The 20684-nt window shown below is 56.0% G+C and overlaps 1 protein-coding gene across 15 annotated transcripts; it reads right to left on the minus strand.

The window, feature by feature from the left end:
- On the minus strand, positions 1-20109 carry PLCB2 (phospholipase C beta 2). Of its 15 annotated transcripts, none has more exons than XR_013395145.1 (32): positions 19760-20109; positions 16175-16252; positions 15464-15532; positions 14641-14781; positions 14442-14521; positions 14307-14360; positions 14130-14205; positions 11286-11386; positions 10956-11122; positions 10719-10865; positions 10382-10539; positions 10044-10126; positions 9688-9772; positions 8926-9076; positions 8691-8803; positions 8466-8562; positions 7317-7401; positions 7051-7175; positions 6402-6556; positions 5699-5863; positions 5046-5145; positions 4467-4546; positions 4193-4287; positions 3978-4053; positions 3701-3742; positions 3360-3582; positions 3113-3278; positions 2839-2915; positions 2655-2750; positions 2115-2172; positions 1389-1475; positions 1-1039 (listed from the first exon to the last, which is right to left on the minus strand). XR_013395145.1 is itself a non-coding variant. In XM_077937891.1 (32 exons), exons 1-32 carry the CDS (start codon positions 19841-19843, stop codon positions 836-838), a joined length of 3543 nt encoding a protein of 1180 aa, XP_077794017.1. In that variant the 5' UTR covers positions 19844-20109; the 3' UTR covers positions 1-835.
- Positions 20110-20684: the final 575 nt, after the last annotated feature.

Genomic DNA, 20684 nt, shown 5'->3' on the forward strand with positions numbered 1-20684 from the left:
CACTGGGATGAGGTTCTTTAATAGGAGCAGGAAGGAGAAAAATAAATAAACCTCATAAATTCAGGAGAGCAAATGATGCTGACATTGTCAGGCAGGCAGCCTGAGAGGGGTACATGCTAGGAACAGTCTGCCCCCAGGCCTAGGAAGAGGGGTGAGCCAGGTTCAGGGTGGAAGAGCACCCGAGAGGCCACTGCCCCGCGTGACTCAGCCAAGCAGGGCTGAGGCAGCTTTTCCATTTCAGCCTCCTGTTCTGGACAGGCAGAGGGGAGGGGTGGGCCCTCAGCCGGGGAGTGGCCGTCCCCAGGGAGCTGTGAGGTAGTGCCAGGCTCTGCCTCTAGGAGTGGGCAAGGCCAACTCAGGGCAGGCCTGATGGGGCCTGGAAGCCTGGCAGAGCTGCTAACATTGGGGCAGGAGGGTTTGGGGCTAGAGTGGAGGTTCCAGGTGGGTGGGTCCAACCCTCCAGGTGAGGAAACTGAGCCCAGAGTGGGGTACCGCTGGTTGCTCAATAGGAAAGGCAGAGCGGGGCCAGGACCCCACTTTCTGCCTCCAAGTCCATAGTCTTTTGCCTTCAACAAATATATGACACTTATCTAGAGATGTGGGGGTAGGAAGTCAGCTTGCGAAGACTTCTAGGCCCCAGAGGCGCTGCTGTGAGGGTGCCTAGGTCCTGTCTCGGCCTCTGGCCTGGCCATTGAGGAGGGGGCTGCAGCGTCCAAGGCAGCCACAGGTTCCCACAGCCTCAGAAGGCTGGGGCTCCTTTTTCCTGGGGAAATAGAAGCACATCCCAGAGAAGGCGCTGAACATCCTTGCTAAATGTCCCAGTGGGATGGAGGCATCAAAGGCGGCTCTCCTGGACATCTGTCTTTGCTACGACTGGGTCCTGCTCACACAGCTCTGGGGGGCACTCGCAGTCCCTCTCAGGCTTGTCCTTGGTCTCAGAGGGAAAGCAGGTCCTGAAGCAGGCCCTCACCGACTCCTTCACCTCTGCCTCCAGACCCTTCATCCTGGCCTCGTACTCTGCCAGCGCCTCCTTCTGGAACTGTGGAGACAGCAAGGACGCCTGCCTGGCTCAGGAGGGCCCCCTGTCCACCCTCACTCCCTGGACAGTGGGAAAAGGAGATGCCCAGTATCCATGTTCGGAGCTCCTAGGAGACTGGGGTGAGAGGCGGGGTGGGGGAGTGGTGGAGCCCATCAGGAGCCTGTCAAGAAAGGGATCCCAGCCAGGCAGAGATCTGCAGAGCTGCCTCATTTGAAAGGGCCTCGGGACCCCACAGTGAAGGATGATGGCCCCTTCCCTGCCCTCTGACTGGCAGCTCCCTGGGGCAGGGCCCCTTTACACCCCAGAACCCATTCAGTTCTGCTGGGGGCCCCCGTAGTGAATCTGTTACCTGCTTTTCCATCTCCCGTATCTGTTCCAGGCAAGCAGCCTGCTTCTCTTCCAGCTTCTCCTGGTGCTTCTCCAAGTTCTCTGTCATCTGGGTGGGAGTGGATGGCAGAGAATCAGGACAGCATAGACAGGCAAGCTGGGTCAGAATCCAGCTGTAATCCCAGCTAACTAGTTGTAAGACCTTGGGCAAATTCCTTAACATTTAGGTAGTTTTTTAAATTTGTAAGATAAGGATAGCAGCACCTGTCTCACTGGACTGTAAAAGATTATACAAGACAGCTCATGTGAGGCACCTGGCAGAGTGCCTGGCACAGGTCAGGACCCAGTAGGTGGCAGCTCTGTTCTGTGGTTAATGATCCCCAGGGGAGCTTCAGGTCCATTCTCTCTTCCAACTCCTTGGCACCTCAGGAAGCCTCCTCACTCCCTCCTCATCCCCCGACCCTTGCCAGTCCCAGCCTCCCCTGGCCCTGATACGGGCGTTAGCCCATGTCATTTCCACACATGAGAACTGGCCAGAGATAGACCCCTTCAGGCTGGTACCCCAACCTCCATACACAGGCCAGAACCCCAGGATGTCCCCTTCCACCCCAGCTGCATGGACGGCGCTGGACAGTGCATCTCCTAAGGGCAAAGTCAGGGCCTGGGGCCACCCCTTCCCACTCGTGAAGAGCGAGATTGTGTGTGTGTGTGTGTGTGTGTGTTTAGGAAGAACACAGGCCTTACACACCTGCTTGATCACCTGCACTACTTCCTGGATGTGGGAGCTGTTAATCTCTCTCTTCAACCTGTTGGTGTAATTGGAGTTTTAGAAAAGGGAGAAAGCCCCTAGGGAGAGTAGGGTAACATGCAGTCTACGCAGGGTGTAGGCAAATGAGAAATCCAACATAGGGCAGGAACCAGCTGGGGGCAGGCGTGGGGACCCAAGGAGTACGTAGGGGCCGCTGGGAGTCATGGGGCCCTCTGAGGGAACCATTTCCCCACCAAAACACGCTGTCCTTTAAGGCTTCCGTGGGAAACAGTGTCACCACAATGGACAGGCTGCAGTCCCAAGGCCTCAGCTCCCTCCCTGCAGGCTTGGCTGCCTCCAGGGCTCTGCCCATGTAGTGTTGGCCTCCGTGTTTTGTCTGAGGAGGACACTCTGGTCAAAGGTGACAGGTGGGATCCGCTTTTTGGAGAGCCAGGGGACAGGTGCATCTTTGGGAAGTGAGTCAGGATCCACTTGGAGAGAGGCCCCTTTCCAGCCCTGGGCCTCCCCTCCAGGGCTCACCTCTCCTGGGCCATCTTATCTGCGGTGACTTTGGTCATGCCCTGGATCCGCTCCAGTCTCTTGGTCTCCAGCTTTTTCTTCATCTCTTTGGTGTCGCTGCAGAGAGACAGGCATGAAGGAGCTGTTTTGGGCGGCCGAGCCCTTGCTGGGAGGTGAGGCAGGTGTGGGAGGGAGGCAGTCGTACATCTCCGCCGTCTCCTTCAGGGCCTTCAGCTCTGCCGCCTGTTTCTCTCTGGCCAGCTCCATCATTTTGGAGATTTGCTGCGGGGAGAGGAAGCAGGTTTGGCGAGAAGCCCTTTGTTGGGCAGAGGGAGTTGGTGGGGGTGTCGGTGGAAGGGTGGGATAGGTCGGTGGCGGGGGAGTCGGTAGGGAGGCGGGGTCGGTGGGAGGAGTGGATGGGGTGGTGGGGGTGGGGTCGGTGGGGCTGGTGGGGTTGTCGCCCCGCCCCTCCAGGCCACCTCGGCCGCGTGCTGCTCCTTGCGCTTCAGAACGCACTCGTACTGCTCCTCGCCCTGCCGCAGCAGCTCCAGCTCCAGCCTGTCCTTCAGCTCCCGCACGCGCGCGTCCATGCCCTCAGGGCTCTCGCCCGGCGCGGCTCCGGCGCTCTCCTCGCAAGGCAGGCTCCTGGGGAGGCCACGTGGGGACAGGCCCTGAGATCCTCCGCCGCCCGCGCTGCAGAGGGCAGGGCACCGCCACGGGCCTTACCTCTTCTTGCGAGAGCCTTTGCCCGGGCCGAGCTTGCCGGCCCCGCCACCCCCCGCGCCCCGTGGCCCGAGCTCGGCCAGCTGCGCCGCGCCCCGCTGCAGCAGCTCCTCCCAGCGCCGCGCTCCGCGCCGCTCCAACTCCCGCAGCTCCTTCTCGTGCCGCCGCTGCAGCTTCACGACGCCCTTTAGCTCCCGGAGCTCCTCCAGGCTGGCGGTCCGTGGCTCTGCAGAGGCCCGGATGAAGCACACCACCAGCCAGGCCGCCCTGCCCGTCCAACCCCCAAGGAGCCCCGGACCCGCCCCAGGCTCATCCCCGAGATCACCGGGCTCAGCAGGCCTTACCCGCAACTTCTTTCATAGCCTCTTCCCTGGCCCAGGCCCTGGCTGCTGCAAGAGCCATGGGCTGGGCTGGCAGGTGCTCCGGGGGGCCCCTTGGCTCCATTCGCCTCCCCCACCCCGCCCCTTGGGAGTCGCAGTATGTGCCCCCTGCCCCGCACTTTCCTGGCACTGAGGTTTCAGACACAGCCCTTCCTTCCCCAGGTGAAATTTTTTAAAGGGAAGTGTCTGTGGGTGCAGAGGTGGAGGTGCCTCCAATAGGTGTGCAGAACGAAGCTCATACCTGGTGACCCATTGCTCCTTGGGGCCAACGCACCATTGACCTGGCTGGCAACTGGACTCGCCAGTGGGAAGGGCTTCTGTGTAGGGAGAGCAGGTTAGGAAGGGGGCTTGACAGCCCCCTCTCCCAGAGCCTGGGACTCGGCCCTCCCCCCATCCTCTCCCACAAATAGGGCCGAGCTCTGGTGAGCCCCTGGCAGCAGTGCAGGCAACACAGACCTCAGGCAGCCCTCCCATGATGTCCTTGAGCTTCACAGACCTCTTGTCATGGGCACTGAAGAACTTGATGGGGTTGGCGAGGGCCACAGTGAGATCTGGGTGGGTGCACAGGACATTACAACATGGTGTATATGGAGATGTGCCTGGAAGCCTCCCCTGTCCTCACCCACTCCAGGATGCCCCATCTGGATCTCACCCCACTCTGGAGGCTGGCTGGATGGGAAGGAAGGGGGAACAGACACCCTGGGGCTCCTGGCATGCCATGGGCTCCTACCTGCCCAGGCACCAGGTACGTAGTCCTTCATCTCCAGGAAGACGAAGAGCGCAGGCATGGTGAGGGGCATGTTGCTCTCACTGTGTAGGCACAGGTGGTGGTACCCTGTCAGACAGGACGGGGTTGGCAGTGAGCCAGAGCCCATTCCTGCCAGTGCTGTGCACACACAGCCCAGGACCCAAGGGTCTGAGTCTGGCACTGCACCATCCTGGCTGTGTGACTTCAGCCAGTTACTTTAACTCTCTGAGACTTTCCTCATCTGTGAAGAGGGGATGAGTGTCTACTCATGTGGTTATTGTGAGAATGTATTATAAGCCCTTAGCACATTTTAAATGCCCATAAGTGTCAGCTACTTGAGAAACTGCCCCAGCCGTTTCAGAAAATTACAGCAATTCTGTTAGGTGGGCAGAGTTCCCACCTCTGTCAGGTTCCTGGAGAGGTACTTTTCCTGCCCTACTGCTTGAAATGTGAGGGCTTAGGTAAGGCCTCACTCCAGGCGCCCTCCCAGAAGCTGCCCCACCCTGTGCAGAGGCTCCTGCTGCTGATCTTGGAACAGTGAAGAAGGACCCCGCTCCTTACCAGAATTTAGGGCATTGATGGGGATGATGCGGTGTCCAAGAAACTTGTTGCCTTCCTCCATCACAGCCACCCTGAGAGAGGCCAGCTCAGGCACCAAGATCTGGGGAGAGTTGGGGACATGACAGGCTGGGAGGGGAAAAGGGAGCCAAGCTGTCCTGCTCCCTGGCTCCAGAAGTCTCAGCATCACTGTGAGAACATGGTGAGTGTCACCAGATTTGGTGGGGACAGACCGACAGCACATTCTAGGCCATATACAAAGACATCCCCACAGCTCATGCCGTGGCTGGTTCCACACAGGGGAGGAGGGCGAGATGTGCAGCCCAGGGCTGAGGGGACCTGGTGCAGACAGCACTTGGCAGCTTTGCTAGTGGGTATCCAGTGGGGCAAAAGAGCCCCATGGGACCCTCAACCCTGAGTTCACATTTCTGCCTCTAATCCTCACACACACACACACACACACACACACACACACACACACACACACACACACTCTGCCTACCAAGGAAACTTCTGTAAACTTGGGTTTTGCACCAGGGTGAGGGGTGGAAAGAGGAGGAGGAAGAAGGTCAAGGAGCTGCCTTGTTTACTTCCTTTTGTCTGTAAGTAGAGGCCGAGAATAGACAGACTCTGCCCTGCCATGCCCTGGCCCCCACCTTCTCAAAGACAAAGGGCTCCTCCTTCCAGACAGGATTGATGGAATTGGTACTGGGTGACAGCTTAGTTCGGTAGCGCCTCTTGGGGTCCCCAGGAAGGCCAAACAGCTCCACTTCCACATAGGTGCGCACACTGCGTTCTGACAGGAACTGCCCAGAGATCACCTGGGGGCGGAGGCCCAGGGACACCAGCATCAAATCCCCACCCAGGCCCTTCCCCAAGCATCTGGGGCCCCGGCTCCCTAGAGCTGAAGCGTTCGTTCTTGGGTGTTATGAAGAAGCTCATTCAGCTCTGGCCACGAGTAGAGGCTGTGTAGCCCACGGGTTACAGCTAAGCTCTGAGGACCAGGGTGCTTCTAGCATGAAGGGAAGAGGCGGGCCTCCCACCTCCCTCCCCAGTCAAAGAGGGAACAACGCCTTCCCCCAGGACCTGGGGCTCTGGCTGCCCCACTCTGCCCACTCTTCCTCCCCTCCCCCACCCCAGCCTCAGCCCTTCCCGTTGGTTTCCATGGGGACCAAGTGGCAGCCTCCAGTGCTGAGGAGGAGGCAGTTTCCAAGGCAACTTGCTACTGCAGGAACTGGCTGGGGCTGAAGTTTCCAGGATATCAGGGGAGGGGGTTGGGAGTTGAGTGAGGGGTGGGCTCCTGTGCCCTTCTACTCAAGACCTCAGCCTCCCGGCCACTTGTCTGTCCCAGGGCCTTGCCGTGATAGAAAGGGTGGTGGCCACCACCACGTCGATGCGGTCCACTGAGAAGGGGTTGAACTGCTTGTCCGGCCGGCGCATGAACTCGTGCTTGAGGAGGTAGCCGCTCTGCCCATTGAACTCAAACACTGCCATGTTCTGCTGCATGGGCAAGTCTGGAGGGACAAGGACACTCAGTGAGGAAGGCCCAGCTCTGTGGCTGTGCCCAGTCTCCATTTCCTCCATTCCCAGCATTTGCTGTCTGGTGAATGGGGAGGTTGGGTGGACCATGAGGATGAGGGCTTCTCCTATCCCAGTCTGGTTCCTTGGGGTGTCTCCTCTCTTAGGCAGGGTCCATAGCCTCGAGGCAGCAAGGAGCAAAGCCACAGCCAGGCCGAGCGCCTGTTGTGGGAGCTGGGGCAGCTGGGGCAGGTGGCCCACAGACACACCTGGGTGGAGCGGCCAGCCTGGCATCTTCACATCCATCACGTATGCGCAGGCACACAGGCTAGTGCATTTCTACCCCCAAATTCTCACATACCCGGGCATGTTCCCAGAGTCTACACAAACAGGAGGACTCCCCAGGCTGTTCCAAAGACCCCTCAGGGATATAAAGGTAGGGGGCACAGGGACCAGGGAAGGATTCTTAGGGGCCTGGGAATGCCCTCACCCATCGTCTGGAAGTTGAGGGCAACCATCTGGCATCCAGCATTCCAGAACATCTGGGGCATGTAGTTGGAGGAGTCCATGCGGGTTCCCTTGGGGTAAATGCGGCTCATCTGGCGCTTGTTGTAACTGTCCCAGAGTATAGGACCCTAGCCCAAGGCCGTCTGCACCAGGAGGACCTAACAGCTTACCGTGGGGGCCCTGTCCCCAGGCCCTCCTCTAGCTCCCCACCCCAGCCAGGGACCCTGGCCACGGAAGCCTCAAGGATACTCCACAAACTGCACCGAGGCCTTGGAGAGCAGGTCATATGCCTTGAGTTCTGTGAAGGACGAGATGACATAACTTCGGTTCTTTTCTATATAGGGGAGAAAGGGAGGGGAGGAGTCTTATCAGGCTGTCCCCTCCCTCAGTCTTGGCCTCGCCTTTGGGGCAGCTCCCTCTGGCCTATGGAGATGCCTCCAACCCAGCATTTCCACTGAGGCCTGAGGTTTAGGGACCAACCTCTGGGAGAAGTGTATGGATCACAGTGCTGCTGGGGTGAGAGGTGTTCTCAGTGTGTAGGCACAGGGGTGGGGTGTGTGCCGTGGATGTGGAGAGTGAGGCCCACATGCCATAGATGGACACAGAGGGCATGGGGAACATGCCAGGCTGAGCCTAGGGGGTCAGTAACATGCTGTGCACACATGAAATGTGAACACGTGCTTTGATGTGCACAGGGAGTGAGGTGTGTAAGCTATGGCTGAACGCGTCTGGGGAGAGGGGCACATTAAGTGTAGTACATGTCATGAGTGTGCCCAGGTGGGGATGCAGGCTGTGGGTTCAGTGATGAGAAGTCGGTGCCACAGAAGTCCAACTGTGCGCAGGAGGAGACAGAAAGAGGTGCTCGTGTGCGGGACATGCACAGAGTGAGAGGAACGTACTGTGCTTGTGTCCAGAGAAGATAAAGGTAAACAGCCGGGGTGTGCACAAAAGGGGAAGAATGTGACGGCGCAGTATGCTCTGGTGACTTTCTCTGCCTCCACTCCCTCTCAGGAAGTCTCATGTCCCAGGGCCAGGGCTTCTGGACTTGGGCCAGCCCGCAGCACAGTTCAGCCCTGGGAATCACAGAGCCTGCAGGCAGCTGCAGGAGCCCCAGGCCATCCCAGCCAAGGTGGCCTGTCATAACGCCCAGCCTGTCACCGACACACTCCAGAGCATTCTGTTTGGTGCCAAGTTCCTCACTAGAGAAACTGGGAGCCACTGCCACTTAAGCAAGCCCTTTGCCTGACTCCCTGGCTGGGTATTTATAGGCAGGGCCCCAAGTCCAAGGAAGGGGGAGATCCCCCTTCCTCTTACCCACCCGTCAAGCTGCTTGGTCTCGGAACAGGCTCCTCCTGAGGCTAGTCTGACCACCCGCCAACACCACTCATGCTAACTTACGAGCAGAGAACTCAAAGGAGATGAACTTGGTGGGCTGAATGTAATTGACTAGGCTGGACATCTCCTCATAAGCCGTCACTTCCAGGCCCGCTGTGCCCTAAGGAGGAGAGGGGAGGGCAAAGAAGAGGAGGACGGTGTAGAGCCCAGGAATGTGGCCCAAGGCCCCTACCCAGGGGCTCAGCAGTGAAGGATGACACAGGGGGGCCCAGGGCTACCCCCACACACCTCATCCGACTGCATCTTCTTAATCTCTTCTTCGTCCAGGTTTCCTGACTCCTCCTCCTCTTCCTCTTCCACCTCCTCGTCCTCCAGCTCAGTCCCTTCCTCGCCAGCCCACACTGCCACAGACAGCTCTGTCGGCACTGGCTCCTGCATGGCTCCTCCAGGTCCAGCCCCTCTCCTGTTCCAGCTTCTCCTAATACCCCCACCAGAGTCCTCCCCGACTCACCTGTGCCCTCACCTGCAGGGGCACTGCGTGGGCTGCTGCCCTCAGCCTCCCCACCAGGATCCTTACTGGAGGAGGTGGGGCTGGAAAACTGGTTCTTCTTGTTCTTGATGAGGATCTTGCCCCTGAGATCCTCAGGGCTGGGCAGGGGGACACCTGGTTTCAGCTATGGAGTGGAGAGCAGGTCAGCACCATCTTCTCACCTTCATGGCATAGCCTGAGCTCCTTAATGCCAAGCATGCTCCCTTGGTGTCCACCACTCCTCTTGATCCACCTCTCACTACTGCTCCTCATCCCATTCTCACCGAGATAAATCCAGCTTATCCCTTGGAGTAAATGCAGCTCATCTGGCGCTTGTTGTAGCTCTCCCTGAGTATAGGACCCTGGCCCAAGGCCGTCTGCACCAGGAGGACCTAACAGGCTACTCTAGGAGCCCTGTCCATCACTTCCTCCAGGAAGCCTTCCCGGATCCCCCAAGACAAGATCAGAACTCCCCAGGTGCTCCCATAACAACCACTGAGTTGTAATGGCCTGGTTACTTGTCTGTCTCCTCACCAGAGGGTAATACACCTGAAGGCAGGGACTGTGTCTTCGTCACTAGCATACCCCAAAGCCCAGCACAGAGCCTGACACGTGGTAGGTGACAGGATCCCAGACTCACATCTAACCAAGTGAACCCTAGCATCCTTGGGAGTGTCTCCCTCCCTAACCTGGTCCTCACCCTGCCCCAGGTTCCCAGGCCCAAGGCCCAAATGTCCCACAGCAAAGCCCACTCACTGGGAACTTTTCCAGGGGCTCTGTGAGCAGCATATCCCCAAAGATCGTCCGGCAATACTCAGCCATCTTAGCCTGCTGGCGGGGTCTGCAGGGAGCAAAAGTGGGGGTGGGGTTCAGTCACTCAGCACCAACCCTCTTATGCATCCTTTTGTGCCCTTGATGACCCAGATCAGGGGCCAGGAGGTCAGGGAGGGAGGGACTTGAGCAGGAGAACATGGGGCCTTAGGGAGATAATATTGAGACATGGGAGAAGCTGCAGGCAACAGCTAGAGGCTGGGGCAGTTGCGGGGAGGACAGTTGCAGGCAAGAGACTGGGGACTGCGTGAGAATGTGGCTAAATGAGCCTGGATACGCACGAGTCCACATGGTTCTCAAACGACAGGATGATAGGATACGGGGAGGTCTTAAAGGCGCTTTCTGCAATAGCCTCAATTGCTTCCTGGAGGAGAAGGAGACTCCATGAACAGAAGGTCAGCATTCTGACCGCCTGTCCCATGATGGCACTTTTCCCTCCTGCCTAGTTTCAATACACACATATAACTGGATGGCCGCCATTGGCCCCCAATCCCCTCTGGTCCCCACTGGTCTGAGGCCTTCCAGCCATTCCTCCTCTCTAGCTTCAGCCCTCCAACCCCTCAAAGCTTCTGGCCCAGAGCCCTTCCTGTCACTACCACCTCTGTGCCCTGGGTCTCACTTTGAAGAAGATGTCTGTGGTCATGGTGAAGCCGTGGGTGATAATGGGCTCTTCGTCAGGGGGTTTCCCCTTCCAGCAATCTAGCTCCACGCAACGGCAGCCGGACAGCAGCACCTGGCGGTACATCTCAGCCGAGGAGAGGCCTGAGAACTGGCCGGCTGAGCCAGAGGATGGGGAAGAGGTGAGGGCATTACCCAAAGGCAGCCCAGCTCTCCCCCACCCCACTCCATCATGGTCTGATTTATTCTCAGGGCCAGCAGCATGTGGGCAACCCCTATGGAGGATGCAGGGAACCCCTGTGAAAGCAGAGGTTGGCACTGAGGTTATCAGGGCCCACCTGTCAGGTAGGTGTTGTGGGACGAGTTGATGAAGTAATGATTGAGTGGCTGTGTCATGTCGTGGTGGAGCAGCAGCTTGTCCTGGGCCAGCACACTGTTCTCTGGCCCACAGAGAAACCAGACCATGCCCTCAGGTGACAACTGGCCTGGGGGACAGGAGATAGCTGTCAGGGCTGCAGCCCCGCTGCCAAGGCAGGACAGGACCACAGGGGACAAGGGGTTCCCTTAGTTCTCACCCCTCTGCACATTGATGCCACTGGGCTCATACTTGTCGATGAGGCCCTGCACCTGGTCAGGCCGTGCTGGCGGGAACAGCAGGGAGTTAAGCCGGGAGTCCCGCTGTTTCTGGTTGATGAATTTGGTCAAGTGCTCCTTCGTCATGTAGGGTTTGGCCTTAGCATGGCTGCAGGCCAGAGAGAAGAGCACAGGTCCATATCCCTTGGGCCTAGAGGCTTAGACAACCCCCTTGTCCAGTGAAGCCTCCTGATTCCCAGCATGGCAGGTGGGAGGAGGGGATCGTTGGCCACCACCCTTTTCCCATGAAAAGCACAACCCAAGAAACTCACTAAGAAGTGAAGATCTCATTTATTTCTGGCCGAGGACAGAGGCTCATGAGGAAACTCTTGTAGACAGGTTCTGGGAAGTCCTCAGGATTGATGGCGTCATTCTAGGGGCATAGTCACCTTATTGCCCCTGCCCTCACCTTCTCAGAGCTAAGAACCACAAACTCGGCCCAGCCCTGGTCAAGGGGACCTGGTCAGAAGGCAGGCTCAAGGCAGACAGAACTTCAAGGACACCCAAGCACCCACTTCTCAAGGCCCTGGTTGCTGAGCAGAGAGCATGCTTAGCTGGTTTGCTCTGACCCTGATTTTGTACAGTGGCTATTCCATCAGCTGGGGCAGGATCAGAACTAAGAATGAGCAGAATGAGGTAGAAAAGAGGTCAGAAGAAATGGTGCTGCTTGCCAGGGTCGTAGGCTGTTTTTTTTAAGTGGAGGACAAATATTCAAAAAGAAGCAATTTGCATACAAACATATATGCACCTAACGACAGAGCCCCATAATATAAGAAACAAAAACTGATAGAATTGAAAGGAGGACAATTCAACAATAATATTTGGAGACACCAAAAGCACGGGGACAAAGAAAGATAAATTAAACTTCATCAAAATTAAAAACTTTTGTGCTTCAAAGGCCACCATCAAGAAAGTGAAAAGGTAACCCACAGAATGGGATAAAATATTTGCAAATCAGATATCGGATAAGAGATAAGTCAACGAAAAGACAACCCAATTGAAAGATGAACATTGAATTTGAACAGGTATTTCTCCAAAGAAGATATATAAGTGACCAATAAACACACGAAAAGGTGCTCAATATCATTTGTTGTTAGAGAAATGCAAATCAAAACCACAATGAGATACCACTCCCACTAGGATGGCTAAAATAAAAGACAATCACAAGTGTTAGTGGGATGTGACGAAACTAAAACCCCACACAGCACTTTGGGAGGCCAAGGAGGGTGGATCACCTGAGGTCAGGAGTTCAAGACCAGCCTGGCCAAAATGGTGAAACCCCATCTCTACTAAAAATACAAAAATTAGCCCAGCATGGTGGCACATGCTTGTAAGCCCAGCTACTTGGGAGGCTGAGGCAGAAGAATCGCTTGAACCTGGGAGACAAAGGTTGCAGTGAGCCAAGATCGTACCACTGCACTCCACCCTTGGCAACAAAGTGAGACTCTGTCTCAAAAATAAATAAATAAATAAATAGATAGATAGATAAATAAATCCCCACACAATGCTCTCACTTTAGAAAACAGTTTGGCGGTTTCTCAAAATGTTAAATATAGAGTGACCACATGACCCAACAATTCCATCACTGAGTATATACCTGAGAGAATTGAAAACATGTTCACACAAAATCATGTACACAAATATTCATAACCAAAAAGTAGGAAAAACCCAAACATCTACCAACTGATAAACAGATGAACAAAATGTGGTATATCCATACAATGGAATATTATTAGGCCATAAAAAGGAATGAAGTACTCATGCATGCTACTACATGGACAAACCTTGAAAACATTATGACAAATGAATTATGACATTGAAGAGCACATATTTATGATTTCATTTACTTTACCACCAGAATAGGCAAATCTATAGAAATAGAAACAAATAGTACATTTGTGGTATTCATGGATTCTGCACCTTTGCATTCCTTCCCTCCCCGACAAAAAAACATTAAATGTCTTTCAGAATCACACTGGAAGGCCAACATCAGTCTTAGTTTGGAGCAGAGGGTCTGAGCAGGAGAGTCTAACTGGATCTCCCCAGACCCATCCCTGCCTCTGGAGCTTCAGCTCCAAGCAAAGTTAGGTCAGTATCCTCTACTGAGACACAAGGAAAGCAGATAGATAAGGAGGACTTAGCCAAGGGAGGAACTCAGGCGGCAGGAGAGAGGGAAGGTGGATGTGTGCTGACCACGGGTAAGTGGCGCTGGCTGTAGGGGAGCCGCAGGAGCCCATTCCTACCTCTCCCCAATGACACATTTGGATCCCTGTGACTGACTGCATCAAGGAGTCACCAACTCCGCAGAGCTGTGGCTGTGGGGTAAAGGCTCGTCCTGGGATTCATGTGGGCAGGTGATCAATGGGGGTCTTAGTTTTGCTTATTTATAATGTTCCAAATTCTTACCAGGAGAAAATGCTCCATGGGGCACAGGTTGGGACCCACACAAGAGGACTGGCCAAGCAGGGACAGGGGCTGAGGTCCTTTCCTCTGGCCAAGCTTGAACCCTGGCTCAGGGCCGTATCAGCCCTGAGGGCTACTTTTTGTAATTCACATAAGGTGCCTCATAGGGTGACCCTGCTTACAACTTGTAATTAAAATTTAATTACTTAACTAAAAAGACAAGAAAAAAATGCTTTTCTGTACAGAGCAGAAGTCTGCATCTTGGCAGCTTCCGCCTTTGGTTCAGTTCCTCTCCCCCGATACCCTGCAGACTTCCAGATCCCTGCAGGCTGCCGCCTGCCACCGCAGACCTTATCTCGCTCCTCCAGGCTGAAAACATTCACTCTCAGCTCCCATTCCCAACACTAGACGGGAATGCACGCCGTTTCTGCTGCCTGCCCTGAACACAGTCCGCCAACCACGGCCCCAGCGCCCCCACCACCCAGGGTAGGGGATACAGACAAACCTGCTTGGAGCCCAGTGTCTCACCCCCTGGCCCTGGCTCCACCCCCGTGCCTAGTGTCAGTAACCAGCAGCTCCAGGGTTGATTGGCTCTCCAGGTTCTTGGCTGGGGCTGTGATGTCATCTCTGCTGCCCGACCCACCATTCCTGTCCAAGTTGCTTTCTGGTGGGGACAAGGATACTGGGGGATGGGGGGGTGTCGATCCACTCACCTTGCCTTTAGGGAGGTGGCAGGCACTGAGAGCAGCTTCCACCCGCTTGCGGTCAGCAGGAAACATCTGGAAAAAGCTGAAGGGGCAGAGAAAGGCACCAGGTAGAGAGGAGTCAGGACTAGAGAAGAAAGGCTTTGGGGAGCCCCTGGAAGCCTGGGGAGGGGTTGGGGGTCTCACTTCTTCACTGGAATCTTCCCTTCAGAGTTGAGCTGCATCTTGAGCTTCACGAGGCTTGGGGGCAGAAAGCAGCCCGTCAAGGCCCAGGGCTGGCACACTTAGCACCAGGGCTCAGGCCAGGCAGGGGGCGCTTACATCTTGTCCAGGAAGGTGCTGCGGGAGGCGTTGGCCGTCAGCGGATGCTTGACTAGGGCCAGTATGTCCTCAGCCCAGACCTGCAGGACCACAGAGAGCAGCAGTCAGGCTCCTGAGCACCCCCGCCCAGGCCTGTGTCTCTCAGGAAGTCCAGGCTATCCCAGGGGCCCAGATCCAGGCCCGGTGTTCCCTGGCACACCTTGCCCACGTTCTCCTTGTAGGAGACGAAGTTGTGGAAGGTGAGGTCCACCATGTCCGGGCCAGACACCACGGTGAGCGTCTTCAGCAGGAAGCTGTTGTCAGGAAAGTCCATGTTGAAGACGTCCCGGAGCTTCTGGCTCTGCAGCACGTGGTGGCATGGTTAGGATGGAGGTATGCTCCCTCCCTGCCCAGGCCCAGTGTGGCTCTCTCTGGCCCTCCCCTCAGCCACCTGGGCTATGGCCCACTGGGCAGAATCCCATCCCCATCCCAGGAACCACAGGCCTTAGCATCTTCCTGTCCCTGACTCCAGCGGCTGGGATGGGAAGGAGAGGCCCTGAGGAAAAGGTTAGCCAAGGTGGCAGGCGGGCGGGGGGCAGGCCTGGGAGTCCTGTGTGTGTTGTTGCCACTTTTGTTTGAAGATGGATTCTTAGCTCCCAGTCTCAGAAAATCTGCTTCCCACCAATCCCTTCCTCCAATTTTCCTACCAGCATTAGACAAATATAGGCAAACTAGTCCAGGGGTGGGGGTGTAAGCCACCCCTCCCAGACAAGCTGGGGTACTTTAGGGGCAGGAGCTGACCCCTCCTCCCAGATCCCTGCCATCTCAGCTCACTGTGCCCAGTTCTGAAGCTCAGAGCCCAGGCGAGCCCAGGAGCAGCCGCTCCCCTTCCTTGGCTTCCAGGCACGGTCCTTGCTGTCCAGCCCAGGAACCATTCCCCGTGCTCCAGAAGTCAGGCTTCCCACCCCCACAGGGACCCCCTGCCCTTGCCCCATGGAGCTAGTAGCTGTGCTTGAACCCGGGCTGCTACTGGACACACCTACCTTGGGCATCTTGGCAAACTTCCCAAAGCGAGTGTCCCGGATGCTGGTGATATCCAGAAACTCCATCTCCTGGGGGTAGGGGGGATCCCGGTGGGAGCAAATAAAGGATGTGGGACAAAAAGTCCAGGTCAAGAATGAGCAACAGGGAGAAGGGAGTTTCCACGCCCTTTAAATCTTGGCCAACACCTCTCTCTAGATGCCAGGGCTGCCCAGGTCCACCTGGACCCCACCTTCCCTTCCTATGGCTCAGGTTCTCTCTATTCATGCAGATCCTCCTCCCTTCCCCTCTGCCCATTCCTCCCTGGCAGGGAGCTGAAGCCTGCAGTGTCTCCTCCACCATCTGGACCCTCTTCGGCTTCCCCTTCCCGTCCTCCTGCCCAACAGCTGGGGCCTATCTCTCATCTCCCAGAGCCCCAAGTCAACCCACAGCCACAGGCAGAGCATCGGCCTTCAGCAGCAGCGCTTTTGCCTGTCTCTCTCTCTCCCCAAGGGATGCTAAGGATGGAACATTTGGGTAGCCACAGGTTGGAGTGACTACATCCTCCTTTCCAGAGCAAACAGCCCCTACCCACAGGGGAGCCCCTGGAGCCATCCTTCCAGTCATTCTGTACTCCCCATCATCCATGCCTCCACCTCAGTGCAGCCAGGAGGCTGCCTGACCTCAGTGGATAAGCAGGAGTCCAGGGCCATGGCACACAAGGGTTTTCTCACCTTGCTTTGATATGTCCAGTATAAGTAGTAGCCCTTAGGATCCACACGGAGGATAACTGGAGAGGCAATTGTAGTTTCCTGCAGAGAGAAGGAGCCAGCACTCTATTCCGAGACCTCGGGCCAAGCCTCCCTGGTCCAGGCCAGGGGTTTCAGAGCTCATCATCTTCCCAGGAGGTGCCCATCCCAGAAATCTGAAGGCATTTCCTTTAGTTGTCTAGAGCTAAGCACCGGGAGGGACAGAGGATTTGGGGATGCCATTTCTGGAAGAGAAGAGTTTTCCCTTCTAAAGCCCAAATAGACTTTCTCCCTCTAGAACCTAAACAGGATCTTGGCACCTACCTCACCTCATAGAGGGAGACTCCCTACTGCCACCCAGGAGAGACTGACACAGCGAGAACCAAGAGCCCAAACTCCTGCACCGGCATCTAAGGTCCTGCACAATCCAGATGCCACCTAACTTTCCATATGCCCCTTCTTCCCTCCATGAACACCTCCTACCCCATCCATTCAACTGTCCCATAAAGACACCAAGCCTTCCCACCTCCAAACCTAAGTGCCCAAATCTCCCCTGCTTGAAATAACTTCAAGGACAACCCGAGCCCCCCAGCTTCCAAAAACCCTTCCTGAAATGTGCTATAGTAACCAGGGAGATGTGGGTCACAGACCTAGAAGCCCACCTAGGAAATCACCAGGGACTCATGGACTCCAGGACAACAGGACAACAAGCCTGTGCTAGACCTTGAGCTTGGTGCTTGGTGCTTGGCGCTAGAATGTGGTATTTGCTGAATGAGTGAATGAATGAATGAATGAACTCACCTTCTAAAATCCTGTTCCACTCACTCACAGAGCACATAGGCTACCTTTTAGTTTAATGGTCTTTGTATGTGTATATAGCAAGATATTAAAATTAAGGTTTCCAGCAAGGCACAATAGTTGCCACACACTAAAACAGACCAAATGCAGCATTTACAAAGTAAACGATCCAAAAAATGTTCTCAGATCAGGGGTGGTTAGAGTACAGGGGAAAGAGAAAATTTTTGTGGGGAAGCCAATTTTGAGAAAGCTGTGTTGGGAGCTCCATTCTCTTACCTCCCCAAGGGAGAGCTGGAGTGCCTGATCCCCCACCTTAAGCCTAGTGAGGAGTTTCATCTCTACTTGGAGAGCTTTTGTGATCTATTATTATTATTATTATTATTATTATTATTATACTTTAAGTTCTGGGATACATGTGCAGAATGTGCAGGTTTGTTACATAGGTATACATGTGCCATGGTGATTTGCTGCTCCTATCAACCTGTCGTCATCTAGGTTTTAAGCCCTGCATGCATTAGGTATTTGTCCTCATGCTCTCCCTCCCCTTGCCCCCAACCTCACAACAGGCCCCTGTGATCCTTGAAGTTGTAGGCATAACAGACAGAGGTCGGACTTCTGCCCAGGAGACCTAGTGGGCTACAGTGGGCTAACTGTGCGGGGCAGAGCGGGGGTGCTGGCCTGTCAGACGAGCCTGCACCCTTGGGACAGCAGATGCGTGGGTATTTGCTGGGGTCCAGGGTGGGCCCATGGGAGAGTGGGGGCAAAGGGCCTAAAGCCACAGGAAGCTGAAGATAGTAACAAGGGGCTGAAGACATAGTTGTGAGTGACCTCTAAAATGGAAATGCTGGGGTGACTTCAAGCAGGAGATCCCCATTCAAAGGGGAGGGTCCCCCAAGAATCCTCAAAAATGTCCTCCAGAGAAAGAATAAGCTTTAAGCTTCTGCCAGCCTCAGAAAGCATGAGCCAATTTATGACAGCACCTATTTAAATAGAACTTGGTTGCCCCTTTCCCACCTCCCTCCCTACAGCTCATGCCTAGAGGGGCCTTGAGCAGGACCAGCAGGGAATCCCACCAAGGCCCTTTCCATGGGGCCTGCAGCCTACCTGAAACTATTCCTTGAAGGAGGAGGGTAGAAGACATTAATGTAAATAAAGGCTGGAGTTTTGATTATAGCCAGTTTCTGACATCGGACTGGGTTTTGTGATGAAAAGTGACCACTGGACTGTGTTACCTGAGAGTAAATAATATCTTGTGGCCTTGCAGAGTTTCTTTCCACAGCCAGGAGGAGAGCTTCTCCTACTAAATATACTGGAAAGAGGCCATGGGGATGAAATAAAGTGGGGATTTGGTTACATCCTATGTATTCTGCCTATTCAACATGGCACAGCATACCCATGTCATCCACTAACTGTGCTGAAAGCAGCCTGAAAGCAGAGCCCTGTCTCACAGCAGCACGGGCCCTGTGGCTAGGCTTGGGACATTCTTGCTTGTGCAGGTCAGGCATCCAGGGAACATCCAATACCTTACCTTGGAGAGGGGAAGGGAACAGCCAGGTACACAGGTGCCAGCTTAGGAAGAAGGATAGTCTCCACTAGCCGCCAACCCGCCCCTCCACTGCCACCCTGTGACCCTCTGCCCAGTCAAGTTACACACACTGCCCAGAGGAACTGAGAGAGGCCACTTCGCTTTTCATTCGGAGCCACTTCCCTCATTCCACAGGCTCCTGGGGCATGTCACCTCCATGCCACCACCACCATGCTACACCAACCCCACATCGCTCCTAGGGAAGCAGGAAGCTTCTCACCACAGAGCCTCAACCGGTAGTCTTGAGCAGTGAGATCCCCTAGCCCAGCCCCAAAGGGCCTAGACCCAGACCCCCTCATCCCACCTCCCTCCAAGCTAGCACTAAGGGCTGTCTTCCCTCCCCCACCCAGCCTTCATTTCCCTTCCTGGGACCAGCCCAGCACTCTAACTCTCACACTGGGCCAGCCCAGCAGCCTCCCCTCCCTGAAGGAGGATCTCCATATTGTTCTCCCCAGCCTAAGACAATCCCTGGCCTAAGGGAACATTTTCAGGGGCCAGGAGAACCAGAGGCTGGGAGCAGCCCCGTGTAGGAAGGAACAGACACAGCAGAGAGAGGGCTGCAGGGTGCAGCAGTGCCTTCCCCTTCCCTGCAGACATGCATCGGGGAGCAATGCTGAGTCCAGCAAGGGGTAGCAGAAGTCAAATCAGTTCCTCCCCTGGAAGCAGAAGCCTCTAGTTCTCACTTAGGTCCAGGGGCCTTTCGTGGCTGCCCCCACAGCAGCGCAGGGGAGAGCAAGGCTTCCCTGGATGGGATGATGCCCGATGGAGGGGTGAAGGAGCTGGGTCTAAGCGCCCTGCCAGAGCAAGGGCAAAGCATCTGTGCTGGGAGCAGGGACGAGCTCACCTCTCCTCCTGGCCTGCCTCTGCTCTGGGCTGTACTTTCCTCCTGTTCTCTTGGGGGTTTGAAGGAGAAGAGATGCAGACCCAAATAAACTACCTCTAGTGACCAACCAGGCAGCTCACCAACTTCTCACACCTAGACACCGAGGCTTAGCCCTGCAGCTGGGGACATACACCCTTAACCACAGGTTTGTTTATCCAGGCAGTGGTGTCAGCTGCCTGGCCAAACCACACAGGCGCCTGGGTCCTAGGAGACATAAACCAATCCTCCCGTCCCGGCAAAGCCCCGGAGCAGCCCAGCCCCCACGACCGAGTGCCCCAGAAGCCAAGGCCCCTGCCCCACTTACATCATCCCATTTGATGAAGCGCTCCCCTTGGCTCAGATAGGCCTTCACCCTGGGGGGCAGCAGCACAGGGTTGAGCAGAGACATGGTGCCAACTGTTCCTCTTTGGAGAGTCTGGGCAGACACAGGCGGGCAGAAGAAGGGCAGGAAGGAGGCCAGCCAGGAGGGGGAGCCAAGCTGGGCTCACGTGGCACCCGTCCCTGAGCTGCTCCAGAAATCTAGGTGCTCTTATAGCCCCTGGGGTGGCTCTGGCTGAGTGCAGGGCTGAGCTCTAGCCAGAGACCCATCTGCCTTGTAAATCACCCTCCTCCCACTCGCCCTGCCTGCCATGGGGGCCTGTGGTCACTGCTTCTGCCCAAGGAGGCAGAAGCAGGAAGCCCCCGCCTCTTCTGGAAGCCCCCGCCCCCACCCCCACCCTGTGCCTCTCAGCACTTCCTGCTCTGGGCTTCCTTCTCTGCGCTGCTCACAACGGACAGGTGGTCATGAGGCCCAGTCGCCTTGGAGCCAGGGCCTCTCAGTCCCTGCGGTGGTCCCCGGTCAGATTTGGCCCAGGAGGGCTGGAGAAGGACGACATGGAAATCAACTGGGGAGACTGCTGCCCAGGCCAGGACGGAGGAAAGGCGCAGGGAGCTTACTAGGAGAAAAGACGTCCTTGGGCAGGGGCCAGAGCATGGGGGTCTGACCCCAAAAGCTGGGACCACCGCAGAGGCAGGGGTCAGGTGGGGACAGGACCCAGCTGGAATGGAGTGTTTTGAATAAGCAAAGTTTGCTGAACACACGGCTCCTCTTTCTCAATGCTTCCTCTCCATGAAAATGAGGTGCACATGAGGCAAGGCAATCACCCCCTCACCCACCTCACCAGACTCCCACCTCTGGGCCTCTGGGACTGCCTGGGGCCTGGACCCCCACCGAGCAGCCCCTGCCCCTG

Source organism: Macaca mulatta, chromosome 7 (assembly GCF_049350105.2).
Source record: "Macaca mulatta isolate MMU2019108-1 chromosome 7, T2T-MMU8v2.0, whole genome shotgun sequence".
Classification (NCBI taxonomy): Eukaryota; Metazoa; Chordata; class Mammalia; order Primates; family Cercopithecidae; genus Macaca; species Macaca mulatta.

What these genes read in the sequence shown, in the direction of transcription:
- PLCB2 (XM_015141865.3), bottom strand. Translation starts at nt 19,843, where the DNA reads ATGTCTCTGCTCAACCCTGTGCTGCTGCCCCCCAGGGTGAAGGCCTAT. An exon ending in AGAAGATGCAGTCGGATGAG is followed by an intron (nt 8,563 to 8,690) that starts GTGTGTGGGGGT and finishes TCTCCTCCTTAG; the next exon opens with GGCACAGCGGGCCTGGAAGT. An exon ending in CTCCTTTGAGTTCTCTGCTC is followed by an intron (nt 7,402 to 8,465) that starts GTAAGTTAGCAT and finishes TCCCCTATATAG; the next exon opens with AAAAGAACCGAAGTTATGTC.